Source organism: Muscardinus avellanarius (genome assembly GCF_963383645.1).
Source record: "Muscardinus avellanarius genome assembly, chromosome: 19".
Lineage (NCBI taxonomy): Eukaryota > Metazoa > Chordata > Mammalia > Rodentia > Gliridae > Muscardinus > Muscardinus avellanarius.
Genome location: NC_137805.1, coordinates 35,440,135 through 35,460,440, shown reverse-complemented (window position 1 = coordinate 35,460,440; position 20,306 = coordinate 35,440,135). Strand labels below are relative to the sequence as shown.

At 53.4% G+C, this 20,306-nt stretch overlaps 1 protein-coding gene across 1 annotated transcript in view; it reads left to right on the top strand.

The window, feature by feature from the left end:
• The window catches only part of TOX2 (TOX high mobility group box family member 2), a gene marked incomplete at both ends in the record, with an annotated part of 131,045 nt that overhangs the window by 39,021 nt on the left and 71,718 nt on the right, over positions 1 to 20,306 (top strand). Inside the window, one exon of the mRNA XM_080716504.1 lies at positions 16,901 to 16,966. Coding sequence (XP_080572630.1) covers positions 16,901 to 16,966 — 66 coding nt within the window. The remainder of the gene's footprint in view (positions 1 to 16,900; positions 16,967 to 20,306) is intronic.

Here is a 20,306-nt window from a genome sequence, read left to right as displayed (position 1 = left end):
GATGTCCTTTTCATTTCGGCTTTATTATGTTTCCTTCCACAGAAGATATTAATGCATATATATTTGAATCTGTCAATCTCTCTTCCTCCGTGATTGCGTCGAGGACTGAGGAAGTCATCCTGCCCCCGCAGATCTGATAAATGTTCTCTCCTGTTTTCTGATCGTTTCCCTGCAACCTGACTTTCTACGCTTAACTCTTTAATCTGTTTGGAGTGTGTTTTTGGTGGGTGCCCTGCCACGGCATCTAGTTTGCTGGTCCTAAGCAGGCTAACCCTGCTGTCCTCCTCCTGTTTATTAAATAATTGGCCTTTGTCTCTTTGTTTTCAAAAGGAGAGACAAAATAGAGAATTGTTATGAGCCCGGCCTTACCACTCTCTCGCTGCATGACCCAGGAGCGCAGGGACTAGGCCGAGCTTGTTTTTCCTCCTCTGCTAGGCGGAATGTTAATCTCTTGCCCTCGGGGTTGTTTTAAAGGTTGAATGAAACACGGTGTGTGAAGCCGGTCACACGGGTCCTCCTTGATCATAGGGTATCCGTACCTCATCCAGCTTAATTCTAGTCTTGTTCTGTCTCATCGATGGCGAGTTCTCATTTGACACCACACCAAGTTGCTTAATTTATACTTTATGGTATGACTGTCTTCTCTCTGGCCAAAGCAGGCGCCCCTTCCGCCACTCTGAATGTCGCTGTAGACTCACACCTGTGCTTTCCTTCCTCCCGTCCCGCACTGTGACCCGCCTCAGTAATTAGACACCCCTCTTTCCCCGCACACACACCAGGGTTCTCACCGGTCCCTTCTTGACAGATATGAATCACCTGCTCACACCTGCCCCATCTCTTAGTGTCCCATCACTACTGAGGTTCTCTGTGCTGGGGTGTGTCCCCCTTTAGAGCCCAGACTTCCCTGGGGGTTTGTTTTGTGTCCCAGGTCCCCTTCAGAGCCTGGTGCCTGCTGGGCACATCGCAGGTGCTCAGGTTGGGGGCCGGCACAGAGGGGGGCTGGGATGCTCACCACACCCCTGAGCTTCAGAGTAACCGGGCTGAATCTAGAGACCCGACCGTGTGACAGTTGTAACCTCTGACATGCTCTTGTCCCTAACTGGGGGCCATCTACCAGCCCTGGCCTCAGTTTCCCCAGTGAATTCTGACAAGTCTCTGAAGCTGGACCAGCCTTAACATGTTATTTATTTATTTATTTATTTATATTTTTTGCGGTACTGGGGATAGAACCCCGGGACATTCTACCTCTGAGCTACACCCCCAGCCCTATTTTTTATTCTTTATTTTGAAACAAGGTCTCACTAAATTGCAGAAGGCCTCACTAAGTAGCCAAGGCTGTCTGAGAACCACGATCCTCCTGTCTTAGCCTCCCAAGTACTGGGATTACAAGCATGCGCTGCTATGCCCGGCTCTCCCAGCCCTATTTTATTTTATTTTATTTTATTTTATTTTATTTTATTTTATTTTATTTTTGGTGGTACTGGGGTTCCTGGAAACCCTTCTACCTCCGGGCTACACTCCCAGACCTATTTTTATACTTTTAAATTTGGAAACAGGGTCTCTTAAGCCAGCACGCACGTCTGGCTTTGAACCTGCGCGATCCTCCTGTCTCCACCTCCCAAGCGCGGGGATGACAAGCGTGCGCCACCACGCCCGGCCCTTATTTTTATTTTGAAACAAGGTCTCACCAGGTTGATGAGAGTCTCACCACTTGCGGAGGTTGTCCTCGAACCTGCAATCCTCTCTCAGTCTCCAAAATACAGGGATTACATGTGTGCGCCGCCACGCCCAACTTGACACCTGTTATTTATCCTAAACTGGAATGTCTTAATAGTGAAAACGGATTAGAGTCACTCATGGGCACTTGCTGTGTCTTAGAATGTAGTTTGCGCTCTCTCTTTTCTTGGGGAAGAAAGATCTCTTAGGACAGAGGCTCCCCACTAGGTCTCCAGGAGATTGCCCAGGTCTGGGGCTTAAGGGTCTGATGGTCGGGAACAGAGGGGTGGCCCTCAGCCTGGGAAGGTGCCCCGGGTGGAAGGGGATCTGGCCCCTCTGCTCCCCGCCGTACAGTAGTTAAGCTCGGAGCCTGGTCTTGAACCCAGATCCAGGTGCTTCCAGAGCCGGGCCACGCCAGCATCCTCGCAGCTCCCGGCCCCCACAGCTGATTTAGATACAGCGCTTAAAAATGTATCCGCGGTGTTGACAAATGTCATTTCCTGCGTTATCTGATCCTGACAGAAGGAAGTGAGCCTGCCACTTTGTCGTGTGTTAGGTTTTGGGGTTAGAGGCAGAAGTGCCAAGTTCAGGTGACCTAGAAAAACCTTTCTAGGTCAAATGACAATTTCAAAAGACTTTTTTTTTTTTTTCTCCTTTTTTCTTTCAAACCGCCACCCGATCCAACGCTGTCGTTGACATATTTCCCTTGCAACAATACCAGCCTTTTGTGGCATGATTGAGGGTTTGTTTTGTAGCGCTGGGGAGAAAATATCTTCCAGATCATTGCTGCGCATTGTCTCGGCCGCTCTAGTCCCCCCACTCCCCCACCCCCGTGCCACGGCCCCACCCGACGGCTTTTAGTTAATTGTCTTTGGCAAGAATCAGTGTTGGGATGTGTTCCCAACTGCTCAGTTGATAGATAATTGTCAGGCACAAATATTGGCAGTGCTGAACTGCCCGGGGGCTCTAGACCGCTAACCGCAGCCGGCCCTGGGGAAGCAGCCTGGTGTTGGACAGCTCCTTCTGTGAGAGGAACAGCGCTGGCCCGCAGACCCGGCCGCCCCTAGCCTGGGCACTGCAGCTGGATTTTCTGGGTCTGCGTCTTGGTTCCATCGCTGACCCGCTGTGTGGCCTCGGGGAAACTGCTGTACCTCACTGGACCTCAGTTTCCTCATCTGTGAAGTGGGACCCTTTAGCACCAAGAGTCACTTACCCCAGAGCACGGCAGTGAGGGTTACGTGAATTAGTCTCTGCAGATCGAAAAAGAGAGTGCCTGGCTCACGGCACAAGCACCGTATCTGTGTCCCGCAAGTTCCTTGAAATGAGTAAGTAAAGCCGGGTGTGGTGGCACACTTTTATAATCCCAATGCTTGGGAGGCTGAGACAGGAGGATTGCAGGTTTGAGGCCAGTCTTAGCAATTTAGTGAGACTCTCAGAAACTTGGCAAGACCCTGTTTCAAACTAAAACGTAAAAAGGGCTGGGGGTGTAGCTTGGAGGTAGGATGCTCCTGGGTTCAATCCCCTGTAACACACGTGTGTGCGCGCACGCACACACACAATAAACAGTCGTCATGAGTGCCGTGGCAGTCAGCCGGCTGTCGGCTGAGTATTGGCTGTGGGCACCTCTCTGCCGAGTCTGTCCCAGGTATCTTCTTGGGTGGCAGGAGGGTGTCTTTGCAGCCTGGTAGGCCTGGATCCCATGACTGGCCTGATCCCATGTTTGGGACACAGTGCTTGACTCTCTGCCCAAACTGGGGATGTCGCCACAGACCCGCTGAGCTCCAGAGCTCGTCCCCAGCCCCTCCTGCTTGCCTCGCTCCCCAACAAACTTAAACTTGCTCCCCAATAAAAACTTCCCAGCATAGCATTCACCAAGTCTCTTTCCAAGGAATCGAAAACCACCCTCTGATTTCTGAGTTCATTCCAATCGTCGCTGTGACACACGCGCGCATTTCACATGCTTGTATTTCCCAAAGTTCTCGTAGGCGTGGCCTTGGGGTTCCCACCACCGCCGACCCCTCCTCTCTCTTGTGTCCACCTGCCAAAGCCTCTCCCATCAGCTCCAGGCGGGGCGGGTCCCGCACTCCCCAGGAGGGAAGAAGGAGGCCTGGCTCCTGGATGAAGCGCCAAGCCGAGACCCAGGCAACAGCTGGGCGAGGGAGAGCTCGCCTGTTCATTCCCTCCAGGTGCAGATGAGGAAACTGAGGCCGGGAGGGGGCAGCCTTGTTCATGGCCGCGCAGGGTCCTTTTGTCCTTCAGGGGAAGTGATGCTGACGGCTGGTCCCGGGAGTCACACCTGCGGCAGCTGGCTATGGCATTTTGCTCCAGTAGATGCCTTCTCTGTGCTACCCATAGAAGGGCAGCCAGCCGGGCCTGGGAGTAGCCATCAGCAATGGCTTCCTGGAGGGGTCAGCAAGGGAGCAAGGAGCCTGGCAGGATCTGCACTAGATGGGGGAGCACGGAGCGTGTGGGCCATCTTAGAAGGGAAGAGGAGGGTGGACCTGCGAGGGACAGAGGTCAGCTCGCATGGCCAGGCCGGTGTGGGCAGATTCTCGGGGGCCTCTCTGGGGGGAAGGTGGGACTTGGCTGAGAGTGGCCTGGGCACAACCCCAGAGCCAGGTCTGCCGTGGTCCTCACTGGCCCAGCCAACGCTCACTCAGTAAATAGTTGTTGAATAAATGAGTGGACAGAGGAGGGAGAGGAAGACAGCACTGCAGAGGTGCAATGTAGGGGTGCAGGGAGCCGGGCTGCGGAGCCCCGTCCTCCCTCCTCCATCCCCAGGGGTGTCCGCTGAGCGAAGGCTCGGGGAGGCCGAGGGGACAGGTAGCACCAGCTGAGGACACACATGTTGGGATCTCCCGGGGCAGAAGCCAGGTGTAGGGCCACGGAGTCACGAGCCCAGCATGGCTGGCCCGGCGCTGGCGGGGAGGGCCTCTGCTGGCCGCACCCTGACCTGCTTCCCAGCCCCAGCTCCCCGCAGGTGCCCACAGCGCTGCGGCCCCCCGGGAACCATTCCCCCTCACAGCGGCCAAATGAAAATGTTTGTTGAAAACAACATGTGCATAATTAAAGCTTAATGAGTGCTTGTCTGTTTGGAATGTGCAATTAGATTTATAATCGGGGAAGGGAGCGAGCTCCAAATGGCTTTAAATGGAGCTGAGAGAGAGGATAATTTTCGCCATAAATCTGCTGTAATGCAGCCGATGTGTGTTACCACTGGCAGCACCGGGGGAGGAACGCAAGCCTGGCAGGCCACCGTGCTGGGCCCTCCTGGCAGGTGGGCGAGTCAGGATGCTGCCCTGGGCTCCTCAGTGGCCTCAGAGGCGGATCCGCTCTGGGTTGGCACCGCAGCTCCTGCCTGCAGGTAGAGAGCTCTGTGTCCCGGCCACCCGCCTGGCCAGGAGGGCTGGTGCCAAGCGCCGCCCTGACCCCCAGGACAACCCGGCCAGGCCAGGGGTCCCCAGGCACATGCACCCCGAGCCTGCAGGCTGGCAGATTGAGACGTGGGCCCTGGCTTGTTCCCACGTGGCTCCCAGCACATAGTAGGACCTCAGTTAACCCCGGAGAAATGAGGGAATTCCTCTTCACCAGCCTCTTGCCGTAGACAAGTCACTCTCGCTCTGTGGGCCTCCGTCTCCCTGTGCCCGCACAGAGCTGCATTAGGCCGGTGCTGACGTCAGCTCTCCCAGGTCCAGGGTTGGGTCCAGAGCGGACAGCGGCGGGGGTGGTGGTGGTAGGGGCAGGGCAGCGCTGCCCAACAGGAATAGAACGCAGACCACATCTGCCGTGGCACGTTTCCTTGCAGCCACGTTCAGAGAAGGGCGAAAGAAACAGGTGCAACTAACTTAATATATTTTAGATGACCTCAGACTTCTAAAGTATCATTTCAACAAGAGAGTGTGCTTATGTGGGGGGAGGGTTGTGTGTCTTACTGGGCATTCTATCTCTGAGCTACAACCCCAGCCCTATTTTACTTTTTTTTTTTTTTTTTTTTTTTAGTACGGGGGATTGAACTCAGGGTTGTTCTACCCTCGAACTATATCCCCATCCCTTTTTACTTTTATTTTTATTTTATTTGGAAACAGGGTCTCTCTAAGTAGCTGAAGCTGGCCTTGAACCTGTGCTCCCCCGGCTCAGCCTCCCGAGTACTGGGATTACAGGCATGCGCCACCACGCCCGGTTTACTTTTTATTTTGAAACAGGGTGTCATCTCACTGAGTTGCAGAGGGCCTCGCTAAGTTACTGCAGCTGCCCACGGATCCTCTTGTCTCAGCCTCCCAAATAGCGGGATTACAAGCGTGCGCCCAGTTCCGACACAGACAATAGTGACGTGTTTTGCATTCTCTTTTGTTGTTCTGAGTGTTCGCGATCCACCGAGCCTTTGAGGACCAAACACGTCTGTTTGGACAAGACACATTTCAAGTGTTCAGCGGCCACAGGCAGCCGGCGCCCACCATTCTGGACAGCGCGGGTGTAGACGGAGCCAGGAAGGGGCTCTGCTTTCTCATCTGTGAAGTGGGGACAGTGATTCCTGCCCTGCAGAGGAGCCAGGTTCCCACAGCCCTCATCTGAAGTAGCTGAAGTGGCATTACTCTTTATTTAGTTATTTTTGGTAGTGGGGATTGAACCCAGGCCTACCTCCCAGCTACACCCCCACCCCATTTTTTTCTTTTATTGGGAAACTGGGGTCTTGCTAAGTTGCTGAGAGCCTCTCTAATCGCCAGAGCTGGCCTTGAACCTGTGATCTTCCTGTTCAGCTTCCCAAGTACTGGGGTTACGGGCGGGCGCCACCGCGCCCGGCTGACCACTGCTATTTTTACGTCACCTCTTAGAGTTATTTTTTTTTTAATTAACTGAAATAATGACACCAACTCCTAATAGCAAGGAGGTCGGTCCTGCAGAAGCCCACGGGCACCTTCCTATCCCCTCTGGCAGGCTGTGCCACGGTCCTGTCTCTCCTCGTGGGTGGAGAAGGCTCAGTCCCAGAGCTTGCACGGGGCCAGGGTGGACTTCTGGGGACCAGCATCCTGGTCTCCAGACTCAGGCAGAGGCATCCTTGGCTGTGTTGTCTCGGCAGGGTTCCCTCGCCTCTCTGGGCTACATAGTGCCACATTTCCACATGAGCTCAGAAAGCCCTGCGTTTCCTCCGCAAAGAGGCGCACCAATCAGGAGAAAGATATTATGGGAGAGAAAATGACGGTCGATATTTCAGGAACAAAGAGTTGAAAGTCGTCACCGTAGCAAAAAATAAACCCTCATTTGGACTTTCTTACGACTTTCATTTTAAGTCCCATGTGGTACACACAGAGGGTGGGGGCTCTTTCCTAAGACTAAGCTCTCAGAGGCGGCTGGACCCCCCACCCCCCAGCTTCTCCATAACAGAGAGAGGGGGTTGCTGCGACTTTGCAGGTGTCTTGTGAGGAGTAAATAATACAGTAAGAAATAGCTCAAAATTATTGAGGGCTTTTTCTCGACCCCTTGGCACTTTCCGTGTGTGTGTGTGTGTGTGTGTGTGTGTGTGATCACTAACTTGTGGAGGGCCTTGCTAAGTTGCTGAGGCTAGCCTCAAACCTGCGATCCTCCTGTCTCAGTCTCCCAAATACTGGGATTATAGAAGTGCGCCAGCAACATCTGGCAGTGCGGCCTGTATTGTAACTTAATGAATCCCAGTGGCCGTCACACCCATTTTCCAGATGAGCAAAACGGGGGACAGTAACTTAGTTAAAGCAATAAGCCCAGATATTTTATTTTACTTTTTCAGTACTGGGGATTGAACCCAGGGGCATTCTACCTCTGAGCTATACCTCCTGCCCTATCTTATTCTTTTATTTTTATTTTATTTTATTTTGCGGTACTGGGGATGGAACCCAGGGGCATTCTACCTCTAAGCTACATCCCCAGCCTGTTTTTTATTCTTTATTTCGAAACAGCGTCTCACGGAGTTGCAAAGGGCCTCACTAAGTAGCAGAGGCTGTCTGCGAACCGCGATCCTCCTGTCTCAGCCTCCCAAATGCTGGGATGACAAGCGAGCGCCACCACGCCCGGCTTATTCTTTTATTTTGAAACAGGTTCTCACAAAGTTGCAGAGGGCCTCACTAAGTAGCCGAGGCTGGCCGCGAACCCGGATCCTCCTGTCTCCGCCTCCCAAGTACTGGGATTTCAGGCATGTCCCCCCCATACGTGGCTTAAGCTCAGGACTTGAACCCCAGCCCCAGGCACCAGGTCACTGCTTGTTAACCCGCAGTCATGCTGGCTAAGTGGTGTTGGGCCTGGACTCGGGGGGCCTGGCTTTGGGCCCCATTCCTTGCCAAGCCTGTAGGCCTCTCTGCCCTGCCTTCCCCACCAGCAGCTCCCTGGTCCCGGTACGTATCTGGCCCTGAGATTTCGACGGGCAGCCGCGCTCTCCGCCGGCCCACATCGCGGCTGCCACGGGCGCTGCCTCTGTCTCCTGAGCGGCTCGTGCCTGTGCGGAGTGTTCTCACGGTGGCCCGGCAGGCGCAGGCACGCTGCTTTGATTGTTGACTCTTCAGATCTGCGAGCACATCTCTCGGTATCTGCGATTAGCTGGGCTGAGCGCTGTGCGTCTGTGGTCTTTGATCTGTCTGTGCAGAGGGCGGGAGCTGCAGCGTCTTCGGAACACTTCCTCCTTTTTGCTTTTTTCTTATTTTTCTTTTTTTTTTTTTGTACTTGGGATTGAACTCAGGGCCATTTTACTTTTAAGCTATATTCCTTAGACCTTTTTAATTTTGAAATAAGGTCTTGCTAAGTTGCTGAGGCTGGCCTTGAACCTGCAGTCCTCCTGTCTCAGTCTCCCAAGTACTGGGGTTGCAGGTGTGCGCCATCACGCCTGGCCAGAGCACGGTTGCTCTGTTACCTGAGGTCAAGGCCAGGTTCAAAAGGGCTGGCTGACTTCAGGCAAGCTCCCAACCACATGGGGCCCAGCCTGGCTCATTTCTACAGTGAGGCTGTTCACGGCAGCCTTGGGGTTTCTTGGCATCTAGGGACGACCGGGCACAACTCTGGGACAGGGGCTGGTATACAATACCTGCTCCCTGGCCCGTGCTCGGAGCAGCCTTGGCTGTCAGGCCTCCTGTGTGGCCAGGCAGAGAGCTTTCCAGCCAGTTTCAAGACCCCCCCCCACCCCCGCTTTGGCCATGGGTATCAGAAAGGAGGCGTGGCTCAATGTCTGAACCCATGCGCTGGATTCAGTGCTGTGCTCTGCTAGTTTTTCCAAATCAAGCCAGCGCTGGGCTTGCAGGGCTTCGGGAAGCGTAGACTCCTGGGACAGGACATTCAGAGCAGGCGGCTGGGGCTGGCTGTCCCCAGCTGTGGACATGTGGACGCTGGAGTAGGACTGTTCTCGGCGGCTTGACTTTCCAAGTCTGAATCGTTGCAAAGCTGTCCCTGACCAGTCAGGATGGATGGATGGACGGATTTATTTATTTATTTATTTTTGGTACTGGAGATGGAACCCAGGGGCTTTCTACCTCCGGGCTACACTCCCAGACCTATTTTATAATTTATTTGGAAACGGGGCCTCACTCAGTAGCTGAGGCTGTGCGATCCTCCTGTCTCAGCCTCCCAAGCGCGGGGATTACAAGCGTGCGCCACCACGCCCGGCTAGGATGGATTTTAAACTGGTTTTGTGATCGAGTGATTTTGCAGCTTGGGACCTGGCCTATCTTTTCCATCTTTCCCATTACGGGTTTGGAGCGCAGGCAGAGAGCTGGGAGCCGTCGGCCTATCTGGAGACTGGGGCGCTCCTTGAAGGCAGGGTTGTTTTCTGACCACTGTGGTACACCTGGCATCCTGTGCAGGACCTGGTATACAGTAAGCACACACTAGATAGCATTCGGCGACCCCCTCCGGAACCTCTAAATTTTACCCTTTGCTTCCCCCTCGTTTTGGGGCCTTGTGATCATTTATTCCCATGATTGCGAGTTCCCCGGGGCAGCAACAAAATTTCACTTACCGTAAATCCGCCCCTTTGGAAGCCTGTTCTTTGGTGCTGGTAGGCGCTTGGCACACAGTACAGCGAAGGCACTGGCTGGCCTCTTGCCTCCGCACACTGAAATTCCGTCTTAGACCCAGAACCCCCACCCCCCAAAAAAAGAAGGAGTTGAAGGAAGGCATGGGGGAGACAGAGTTAAGGTAAGGGGCTGGCCTTGAATGGGAGGGAGCCTCTGTACCTTTTCAGACTAAAGAAGTCAGGATGGGTGTGATGGAAATAATAGGGGCGGGCTCGAGAGCAGACAGGGTGGCTGAGGCCCGATCTCTCAGTGATAAGGCAGACAAGGCTGTCCGCTAGGCCGAGGGGGTTTGGGGCTGCTAAGGGGATATGAGTTTACATAGAATAACAACAATAAGATAACATTTATTAACCACTTCTCAAAAATAGTTAGCCTTATTAAACATTGTATTATCAATGTTGACTCCTATCAGATGTTTGATAACAGATATTAAGAACCTCGCGAGTTAAACTTATTAGCTGCCATTAACGGGCCTGGTGGCGCAGGCCGGCAATCCCAGTACCTGGGAGGCTGAGACAGGAGGATTGCAGGTTCGTGGCCAGCCTCAGACACTTAGCGAAGCCCTCTGCAATTTAGTGAGACCCTGTTTCAAAAAAAAATTTTTTTAAAGTACAGCTAGAGATGTAGCTCAGAGGTAGAATACCCTGGGTTCAATCCCAAATTACCACTAAAAAGAAAAAAAAAAAAAAACAAAGAATGTTAGCTGTTATCATTACTGTTCCATAAATGAAGAGAAGTTAAAGCCAAGGTCACACAGCCAGTGGGTACCGGAACCAGTGCGCAGACTCGAGAATCAGTGTCCTTACGCAGTCTGCTACGCTATGTGGGAATGAATTAGGTTCAAAGTGAACCTACAAGGACACTTTCAGGTCAGACCCAAGAATAGGGGTGCGTAAAAGCAAGACTGTTGGGATAGAGTGCTCAGCCAGAAAATAAATAAACAAATATGGCCTTAGGAAGAGTTGGATTTCAGTGAGTGGAGAGATGGAGGAGAGTATCCAGCTGATGGAGGGACCCTGGAGAGCTCTACAACCCCGAGGGTCCGGGACCCGAGGGCCAGGGCCGGTCATCCTGGAGGTCCTGGACACAAGGCTGAGTGGTGTGGAGTCCCGGGCAGGATTTTGGTCTGAGAAATGATCGCCCAAAGATCCCTAGCGATAGCCAGGGTAGAAGATGTGTCGCGGGGTTACTGAGCAGAAAGCCTGGCGTGGGTGCTGGCCTGGGGGTCAGGAGGAAAGGGGTCCAGAGTCACGTCCAGGCACTGATGTGGGAGTGTGGGAGGTGACCCCCATTATCTTGGGGAGGCTGGAGGGAGAGCAAGTCAGCACACAGGTCAGGAGCTCAGTGTTGGTTGTGTTGAATTTGAAGCTCTCAGAAGCCAAATGGGGGAGTTGTCCGGGGAGAAACCGTACATTGAAATTTGGAGGTAACTTAGCTAGAGATGAGGAGTTGAAAGTTGGTGACATGTTGCAGCCCCAAGAAACCATGCCATTGTCCAGGGAAGTGTAACTAGAGTGAGGAAGAAATACCTCCCCATCCACCACCTGCCACCCACACCCATTCATCCCTCTCTCCACCCAGGCAGCTGCCCATCTACGCATCTGTCTGTGAATCCCAGCACCCAGCACAGCCCTGAGTCTGTCTATCTCACCCACATTCCAACCATCTCCCATTCACCTGTCTCCTCTCACTCATACCATCCTCCTCATCCTCACATCCCAACTCCCATCAACACACCCACCCATGCCTGCGTCCACCTAGCTAGCCATCCCTTCATCCCATTAACAAAAAAGCCAATTAATAATTAATAAGTTGTGGTAGCCGGGGTGGCGCATGCTTGTAATGCCAGCATTTGGGAGGTTGAGACAGGAGGATCGTGGTTCACCCAGGGACAGCCTCAGCTACTTAGTGAGGCCCTCTGCAACTTAGTGAGACCTTGTTTCAAAATAAAGAATAAAAATAGGTTCGGGGGTTTAGCTTAGAGATAGAATGCCCCTGGGTTCCATCCCCAGTACCACACACACGAAAAAAAATAATAAATTGTCAGGTATGGTAGCTCACACCTGTAATCCCAGTAGTTGGGAGGCTGAGACAGGAGGATCGCAGGTTCCAGGCCAGCCTCGGCTACTTAATGAGGCCCTCAGCAATCTAATGAGACCCCGTTTCAAAACAAAACAGTGAAAAGAGCTAGGAGTGTAGCTTGGAGTTAGAATACCCCTGGGCTCAGTCCTCAGTACTGCAGAATAAACAAATAATGTTTACATCGATTATATGGTGAAATCATACTCCTGTAAATATATTGGGTTAGATAGAATACATTGTTAAAATTAATTTTGCCTGTTTATATTTCCCTCTGAAAACCGTAACTACTAGAAAATTAAAAAGCACACACGCAGCTCACACTTACGACTTGCACTATGTTTCTGTTGGATGTTGCTCATGGAGACCATCCATCATCCCACTGTCCGTCCCTCCAGCCACCCGCGCACCCATCTGCCATTCATCTGTGTGTCTACCCCTTTGTCAGTCCACTCACCCTTCCGCCCCATCCTTTACTCCCCGCCTCCCTCTCAAACACCCACTAATCACATGCCCATCCACAGGTCTTTAATTTACACCTGTCATGAGCCAGCCACTCCGTGGGTCAGGAGAACGAGGGAGCTGAGCAGTTAAGGAACTTGGCTGAAGGGGAACAGATGGAGATGAGAGAGACGGCAAAAGGCCAGGGCTCCCTCTTCCGCTGCCTGTTTGCTAAGCTGCCTCGAAGACCAAGAAACGAGCCGGGCGTGGCGGCGCACGCCTGTCATCCCAGTACTTGGGAGGCTGGCACGGGAGGATCGGAGGTTTGCGGACAGCCTCGGCAGCTTAGTGAGTCTCTCGGCAACTCCGTGTGAGATCCTATTTCAAAATAAAAAATAAAATAGGGCTGAGGGTATAGCTCAGAGGTAGAGCACCTCTGGGTTCAATCCCCATTACCACGTGCAAAAAAAAAAAAAAAGATTTTAAAAGGCATCCTTTCGGGGAACACAGTGTGCTTGGGTTGGGGGTGGCTGTTGGAATAGGGGCCCGGGAGCCCCTCTCCCTTTGGGGACCACACAGTGTAGGGAGACACAGACCTTTTAGAAGGCTCTGTGAGCTGTGTCCCTGGTGGCCGTCACGAAAGGGTTATCCCTACACATTCGATATTTGCAAAAATGTGGGTTCTTTCAGATTCTAAAACTCATTTCCATGACAAAACTCTTGGGAAGAGAAGATGAAGGCCTGGCTTTTGCAGAACAATCTTCCAGCTGTAATGAGGACTGAAGATGGCAATGGGAAAAGGAATTATAATTAGAATATGAAATGGGGGAAATTAATCTATTCCAGTCAGCGGTGACAGGACGCTCTCCTGGCGTTCCAGGGCAATTCTTAGGCCGTTGTTTCGGCCTCCATCTTCTCTTCCCGTTTTAAGGCCCGCAGAAGGTTGTGCTGTGTGAAAAGGATTGCGGGCCAAGGGCCTGATAAACCGTGAAGCACACGCAGAATCGCAGTTTCTGCGCATCTCTGCCCATGCACACGCCGTGTGTGTTGTGTTCGTGTGAATGGGCATCACAGCAGACGGTTGCAGTTGCACGGTGTATTTGCACGCACCTGGCGAGCCCTCCTTTCCTGCGCGTGCCTGCTGTGGGATCGTGCACAGCAGCACGCTTGTCCTTGTGCTCTATGACGTTGGTTTGGGCTGGCATGTGTCATCCATGGGCGTGCGACGTGTGTGACCGTGTGCTCTGTTGAACCCTGAGCTGTGCCGACATGGCCCACACAGACATCTCTGCACACTGCGCGCGCCGTATACCCCTGTGCTCGCCTCTGCACGTGCTGGTGGTGGTGTGTACGTGAGCGCTTCCTGTCTTGTTTGTGCACAGATGGAGGAGGAGGTGGCCCTGCAGTGTCTGTCATCTCCTGGGCTTATGGGCTCTTTTCCCCAAAGAGTCTCACACAAGGAGGCCTGAGGGGGTAAGCCCAGGCCATAATGTCCTGAAGGGCAGGCCAAAGGAAGCCACTGTCCCCTCCTGCCTCCCCGCCAAGGAGAGCCCTGGCAGAGGTGGCAGCTGTAGCTGGCAGGTCCCCTCCCCTTTGGGTGTCTGCGCACCGCAGCTCAGCCCTGCAGGTCCAGAGCACTGTGTGAAGGATCTAGCCGAGACTGCCTATCCTTGCCAAGGACTCCTTGGTGATCTCATGGGGACCCATCGCCCCAGCCCCCAAATCCCCAAGTCCAGGGTCTCCCTTCCCAGGCCACGGGCACTGCTTGCCACAGAAAACTCCTCCCTCTCCCGAACCCCTATCACACTAGCAAGCACCTGTTGTGTGCCAGGCCCTTAGGCTGGTTGGTGATCACACCAAAGGATCTAGATAAGCCTTGATCTCTGCCTCAAGCGGCTCAGAGCCGCACAGAGCAAACCAGAGACCCTGGAATCCGCTCTCTCTCCAGCTGTGTACCTTTGGGAACTCTGCTCTCTACCCCTCGGTTCTCAACTGGGAAAAGACCACTTCATCGGGCTGCTTAAAAATCCGTTCTGTAACGCCAGCCGCCCAGCGCCAAGGGCGTTCAGAGCTCGCGAGTAGCCATGGCTCGCTTGCCTGCTGCGCACGCGGGGGACGCGGCCCCTCGAGGCGGTGGCGGCTCGAGGCGGTGGTCGCAGCCAGCACTTAATAAAGTGGGCTACTGTGCAGGTTTGGGGGACATCGTTCCCCCTGCTCTTTCGTTACATCTTGTTAAATTTCCAACCTACACCATGCTGTTTGGCTACTGCTGTTTTACGCAGTGTTCCAGATGCCTGGTTACACCTAGTTCCCCTCTGTTGCTTTATCTTTTTCTTTTCTGTGAGTCTGGGGATGGAACCCAGGGGCATTTGACCTCCGAGCTACACCCCCTGCCCTGTTTTTTATTCTTTATTTTGAAACACAGTCTCACTAAGTTGTGGAGGGCCTCACTAAGTAGCTGAGGCTGTCCGCAAACCACGATCCTCTGGTCTCAGCCTCCCAAGTGCTGGGATTACAAGAGTGCGCCACCACGCCCGGCAAGTTCCCCTCTATTTCTAATCATTCTTTCTATTAGAATATACTTATAGATTATATATGATTTTTTTTAACCCAGGGGCATTCTACCTCTGAGCTATATCCCTAGCCCTTATTTTGTATTCTTTATTTTGAAACAGGGTCTCACTAAGTTGCAGAGGGCCTCACTGAATAGCTGAGGCTGTCCATGAACCCTGATCCTCCTGTCTCAGCCTCCCAAGTACTGGGCTCACGGGTGTGCGCCAACACAGCCGGCTCTAGATCATTTTGAAAAGGGTTTGCTTTAATCAGAATGATCATCAGCCATGATGACAAACCAAGTGGGACCTGACAGCTTTTTTAAAGTTTTCCTTTAGGTGCTGGAGATTGAACCCGGGGGCATTCTACCTCTGCACCACACCCCCGGCCCCATTTTATTTTTTTGTTCTTTTAAATAGAGTCTCGCCAAGTTGCCAAGCATCTTATTAAATTGTGAGGCTGGTCATGAACCTGCGGTCCTCCTGTCTCAGCTTCCCAGGTCCCGGGCTTACGGGCGTGGACCACCGCCCCCGAATAACAGACATTCATTGGGCATCTCCTTGGTGCGGGGCACGGTCCTACGAGGGTGGGAGGCATCAGCGCTCGGGCTGACTAAGATTCCTGACCCTCGGCCAGTTTAGTAAGAAAACCCAACTGTTAGCAATGGCATGATAAATAGCGGATGATAGAGGGCGCTAGAAGGTAGAGGGCAGTGACAAAGCAAGGTAGGCCTTCAAGGTGAAGCATCCGGAGAGGCGGCGGGGGAGGCGGCATCTGAGCCAGAGACCCCAGAGAGAAGAGTGCGCGCTGCTCCCCTGCACAGCGGGGCAGTGGCCGCACGGTGATGGTTAGCACCGTTTGCCAACGCACGCACTGTTGGACTCAGCGATTACACTTGACAAATTCGTCCTGCAGATAAACTCACACCCCTGCACAGTGGCAGAGGCCCGGACATATTCAGGGCAGAGATGTTGGAATAGCAAACAGCTAGGAACAGCGTAGCCGCCCCGTGCTGAGCTAGTTTCGTGTCTGTTATCTCCTTACGAAGGAATATTAGGTGCCGGCAGGAAGAATTATGTTCTGGCGTAAAGCGCTTTCCAAGATGCGGTGCTAGGAGAAACACGAGGCGAGAGGCGCGCGCGCGCGCGCGTGTGTGTGTGTGTGTGTGTGTGTGTGTGTGTAGTACGCTAGCCGCCTGGGAGGGTGTGTGCCTTTGGAATTTTCAACCTCAGGACTATATGCTAATAAAGTGTTCATTAAAGCTGGGCGTGGTGGTGCCCTCCTGTAATCCCAGTACTTGAGAGACTGAGACAGGTTTTAGGCTGGTCTCAGCAACTTAGCAAGACCCTCGGCAGCTTAGTGAGACCCTGTTTCAAATAAAAAAATAAAGTAGGCTAGCTGGGCATGGTGGCACACACTTGTAATCCCAGTATTCGGGAGGCTGAGACCTGAGGATCGCGGTTCGCGGACAGCCTCAGCTACTTAGTGAGACCCTCTGCAACTCAGTGAGACCCTGTTTCAAAATGAAGAATAAAAAATAGGGCAAGGGGTGTAGCTCAGAGGTCAAGTGCCCCTGGGTTTCACCCCCAGACCCACAAAATTAAAATAAAATAATAAAATAGGGCTGGGGGGCGGGTGGGTGTAGCACAGAGGTAGACTGCTTCTGGGATCAACCTCTAGTACAAAAAAAAAAAAAGTTCAATTAAAACAAAATGGCCATTTGCCCCCATGCGCTGTGAGCACCAGCTCCAAGCGGCTCACAGTGGTCCAGCCTCTGGATAACTGTCCCTGGCCCAGTGGGGGCCGCCTGCTCCGGCCACAGCCTGCCCGCCTGCCCTCCCCCCTGGAAGGTTATTCCTAAACAGCGCTCCCTTGACAATCACCTGCCTTTGAACCCTGGCCTCGGGCTCTGCTTCCAGGGAGCCCTGTGTATGACACCATCTCAAGGCACGGGCCCGCCATAGCTCATCCTGACATTGTCCGCATGTGACTCGTGAGGACCCTCAGCCCCGGCGGCGGCCTCTCCTGCCCCCTCCCCCGAGAACCTTGCACTCAGCTCTGCTTCTCTCTCTCTGTTCTAGTTTGATGGTGACAGTGCCTACCTGGGGATGAGTGACGGAAACCCAGAGCTCCTGTCAACCAGCCAGGTGGGTGCCCGCCTTCCCCGAGGGGTCTCAGCCCCGGCTGGCTGGAGCCCAGCTGTTCCTGGGGTAAAGGCAGGAGGGGTTCAGCATTGGGGGGCATGGCCCACTACTGTCCTCTCTCAGAATGTTCAACAGTGTCAGCTGAGCTGGGCGTGGTGGCACATGCTTGTCATCCCAGCATTCGGGAGGCTGAGACTGGAGGATCGCGGTTCGCGGACAGCCTCAGCTACTTAATGAGGCCCTCTGCAACTCAGTGAGACCCTGTTTCAAAAAAATAAAGAATAAAAAATTGGGCAGGGGGTGTAGCTTGGAGGTCAAATGCCTCTGGGTTCCATCCCCAGACCCGCAAAAATATAAAAAATAAAAAGTCTAAGCCGGGCGTGGTGGTGCACGCTTGTAATCCCAGCATTTGGGAGGCTGAGACCTGAGGATCGTGGTTTGCGAACAGCTTCAGCTACTTAGTGAGGCCCTCCGTAACTTAGTGAGACCCTGTTTCAAAAAATGAAGAAAAAAATAGGGCAGGGGCTGTAGCTCGGAGGTCGAATGCCCCTAGGTTCTATTCCCAGACCCCCCCCAAATATATACATATAAATAAAAAGACTAAAAAGATAGGGCTGGGGGTGTAGCTCAGGGGTACAATGCCCCTGGGCTCTATCCCCAGTACTGCAAAAAAAAAAAAAAAAATATATATATATATATATATATATATATATATATATATATATATATATCAGCTGAGTCTTTAAGGGACAATCAAATCGGGACAGTCGTGTTTTGGGTAAATTAACTACCTGGCTACTGTTGGCTTCAAGCGGCACCATTGAGGGGACTCAGAACGTGCTGGCCAAGTTCCCCAGGGCTCAGGCAGGTGGCAGCCTCCCAGAGTGGAGGCCTGGGGCTCCCTGCCTCTTGCTCAACACCTGGGGACACGCTCAGCTTTGCAGGCTTGTCCCACCCACCTGGAGTGAACTGTCTAGCGCCACTGGGCTTGCAGCTGGCACACAGGGAGGAGAGAGGCCTCCGGTCCTCTCTGGTGGTGAGGGGGACCCGGCACTCCCTGGGCGGGGCTGTCCCGACCCCAGCACAGCTCCTTGGGGCTCACAGATGCCGGCTTGAATCAGATTTCCATGGGGCGTTGAACATTAACCTTTTTCCCTGCCCGAGCACTGGGAGCTGGGAGCTGGGAGTCTTTGGCAAGTCCTTGGTACAGGCCAAGGTGCTGGGAGGGTCCCCTCTGTAGACTGTGACTGCAGGGAGGGTCCTCACTCCAGGTCCTGGCACCCCAGCAGTGTCTGCAGGGTGACACTGGCTCAGGGTGCTGGACGGGGACTGAGGAGCTGGCTCGGAACTGCTGAAAGACTTGGGGAGCCTGGCCCGGGGCTGACCTGCACTCTCTGTCTACACGGTCCAAGCTGCGTGGCCCCTCAGCTACCAGGCTCTGGGCCCATGTCTTCTGTCTGGGGAAGCAGAAACCTATGATGCATGGACATTTATGTCCCTTACTCGATGACAGGTCCCATGAGGCCGTAAGATGAGTAAGACATGGGCCTGTGTCCCTGAGAGAGCATCGTCAGGGAGGAAGATGTTGTGGTCCCCATCTGCAGGGTACCACACCTCCTTCCCTGCGCAGCGTGGGTGCTCATGCCAGGGCCATAACCCAGACCCTTCTCTGGCCCGGCCCTGTTGGGGTATCGTGCTGCACCAGCAAAGCCCTCTGTTGTGGCTGTGGCCTGTGCCAGCCCGCTGGACTCCGGGTCTGGGAGCATCCGCTGATGTCATTTAAGTATCCATAGTAGGCTTGGAGACGTGGTGATCTCCAGAGATCAGAGCTCACTGCCGGGCGCTCAGTGGGACCTTCCCAGTGTCTCTGTTGCAGTCTCTTGGCGTTTTAGAACCGGCCCACCGTGAAGTCCGTTCTGGCTTGAGCGTGATGGCAAGAATTGGTACCATCATTCCACCAGGAAGGGAAAGCGGGACTCAGGGGCTCCGTGTCCTCCTGAGGCTGGGACAAAAGGGCCGCAGTTCTTGAGACACCTCTTCCCCGAGCCCCGAGCCGCAGCACCAGTGACCCGCTTCCGCACCTTCTCTTTGTGAAGCCCTTCTCAGTGGCTAGTTTAGCCAATCTTCACGGCAGCCTCAAGAAGGAGATATTACCAGCTGGGCTGAGACAGCAGGATCGCAGGTTCGAGGCCAGCCTCAGCAATTTCATGAGGCCCTCAGCAACTTAGCAAGACCTGTTTCAAAGTAATAAATCCATACATATATACACAACATACATACATACAAACATAAAATGAATAAATGGGCTAGAGGTGTAATCAGAGTAGAATATCCTTGGGTTCAATCCCCAGTACCACCACCACCACCATCCTCCAAGAAACAAAGAAGAAATTACCACCCAGTCTGTTTTGTACACAGGGCAGTTGAGGCTATTGACTGACTTGGCCAAGCATGGCGACCTCAACAGTGGGACTCAGGGTCGCACATGATAGCCCAGCCCCTCCCCGGGGAGAGCCTGTCCCACCCCAAGACGCCACCACCTGCTTCAGCCTTTTGAATGCCACTCCCTCAGAGAGCTCTTGAGTCCTTCAGATCCAAATTAAGTGGCCTCCCCGGGAGTCTCCCTCCCAGCACCGCGGCAGCTTGACTCACGGCAGCGTTGGCCGCAGTGGTTGTCTGCCTAGCCGGCTGATATTGGTTAACGTCTGATTTCACGCTGGATTGGGACCTCCCTGGGGAAATGGTTTTCCTCTCTGACTCACTGCCAGGGACCCCCCGAGGGGCACAGGGAAGGCACTGAGGGAATGTTTGCGTGATGAATGAACGCAGCCCCTCGTTTTTCCTGAACTTTTGCTTTCTCGAACTCTGTGGAATAAGGTGTTGGACTTCCAGAGGGTCCTTCCAGATCTTTTGTGCCGTCATCCAGAGAGTTAAGACTTTATGAAGGAGACACCAGGATTCTCTGCGATTAACTAAGTCCCTCCAGTTGCGCGAGACAGCCATAATGTAAACACATATGGCAGATATATTCTTAAAGTATCTCAGTTCTGCTGTGTGACAAACACTTCCAAATGTAATGACTCACTGAAACAACAAATAGTTCTCGAGTTCACGGTCCCGTTGTGTGGCGGTTTGGCTGGGTTCTGCTGGGTGGCTCTTCTGGTCTTGCCCGGAATCACTCAGCGGGCAGCAGTGCCCCGGGGCAGCCAGGGACAGTTCGGTGTGGGGTCTGCTTCTCCCGACGGGGTGCTCGTCCTCCAGCAACCTAGCCCAGGTGGAGGAAGGCCTCCCAGGGCGCCAAGGCAGAGCTGTAAGACCTCCTGAGGCCTAGACCCATGTGTCA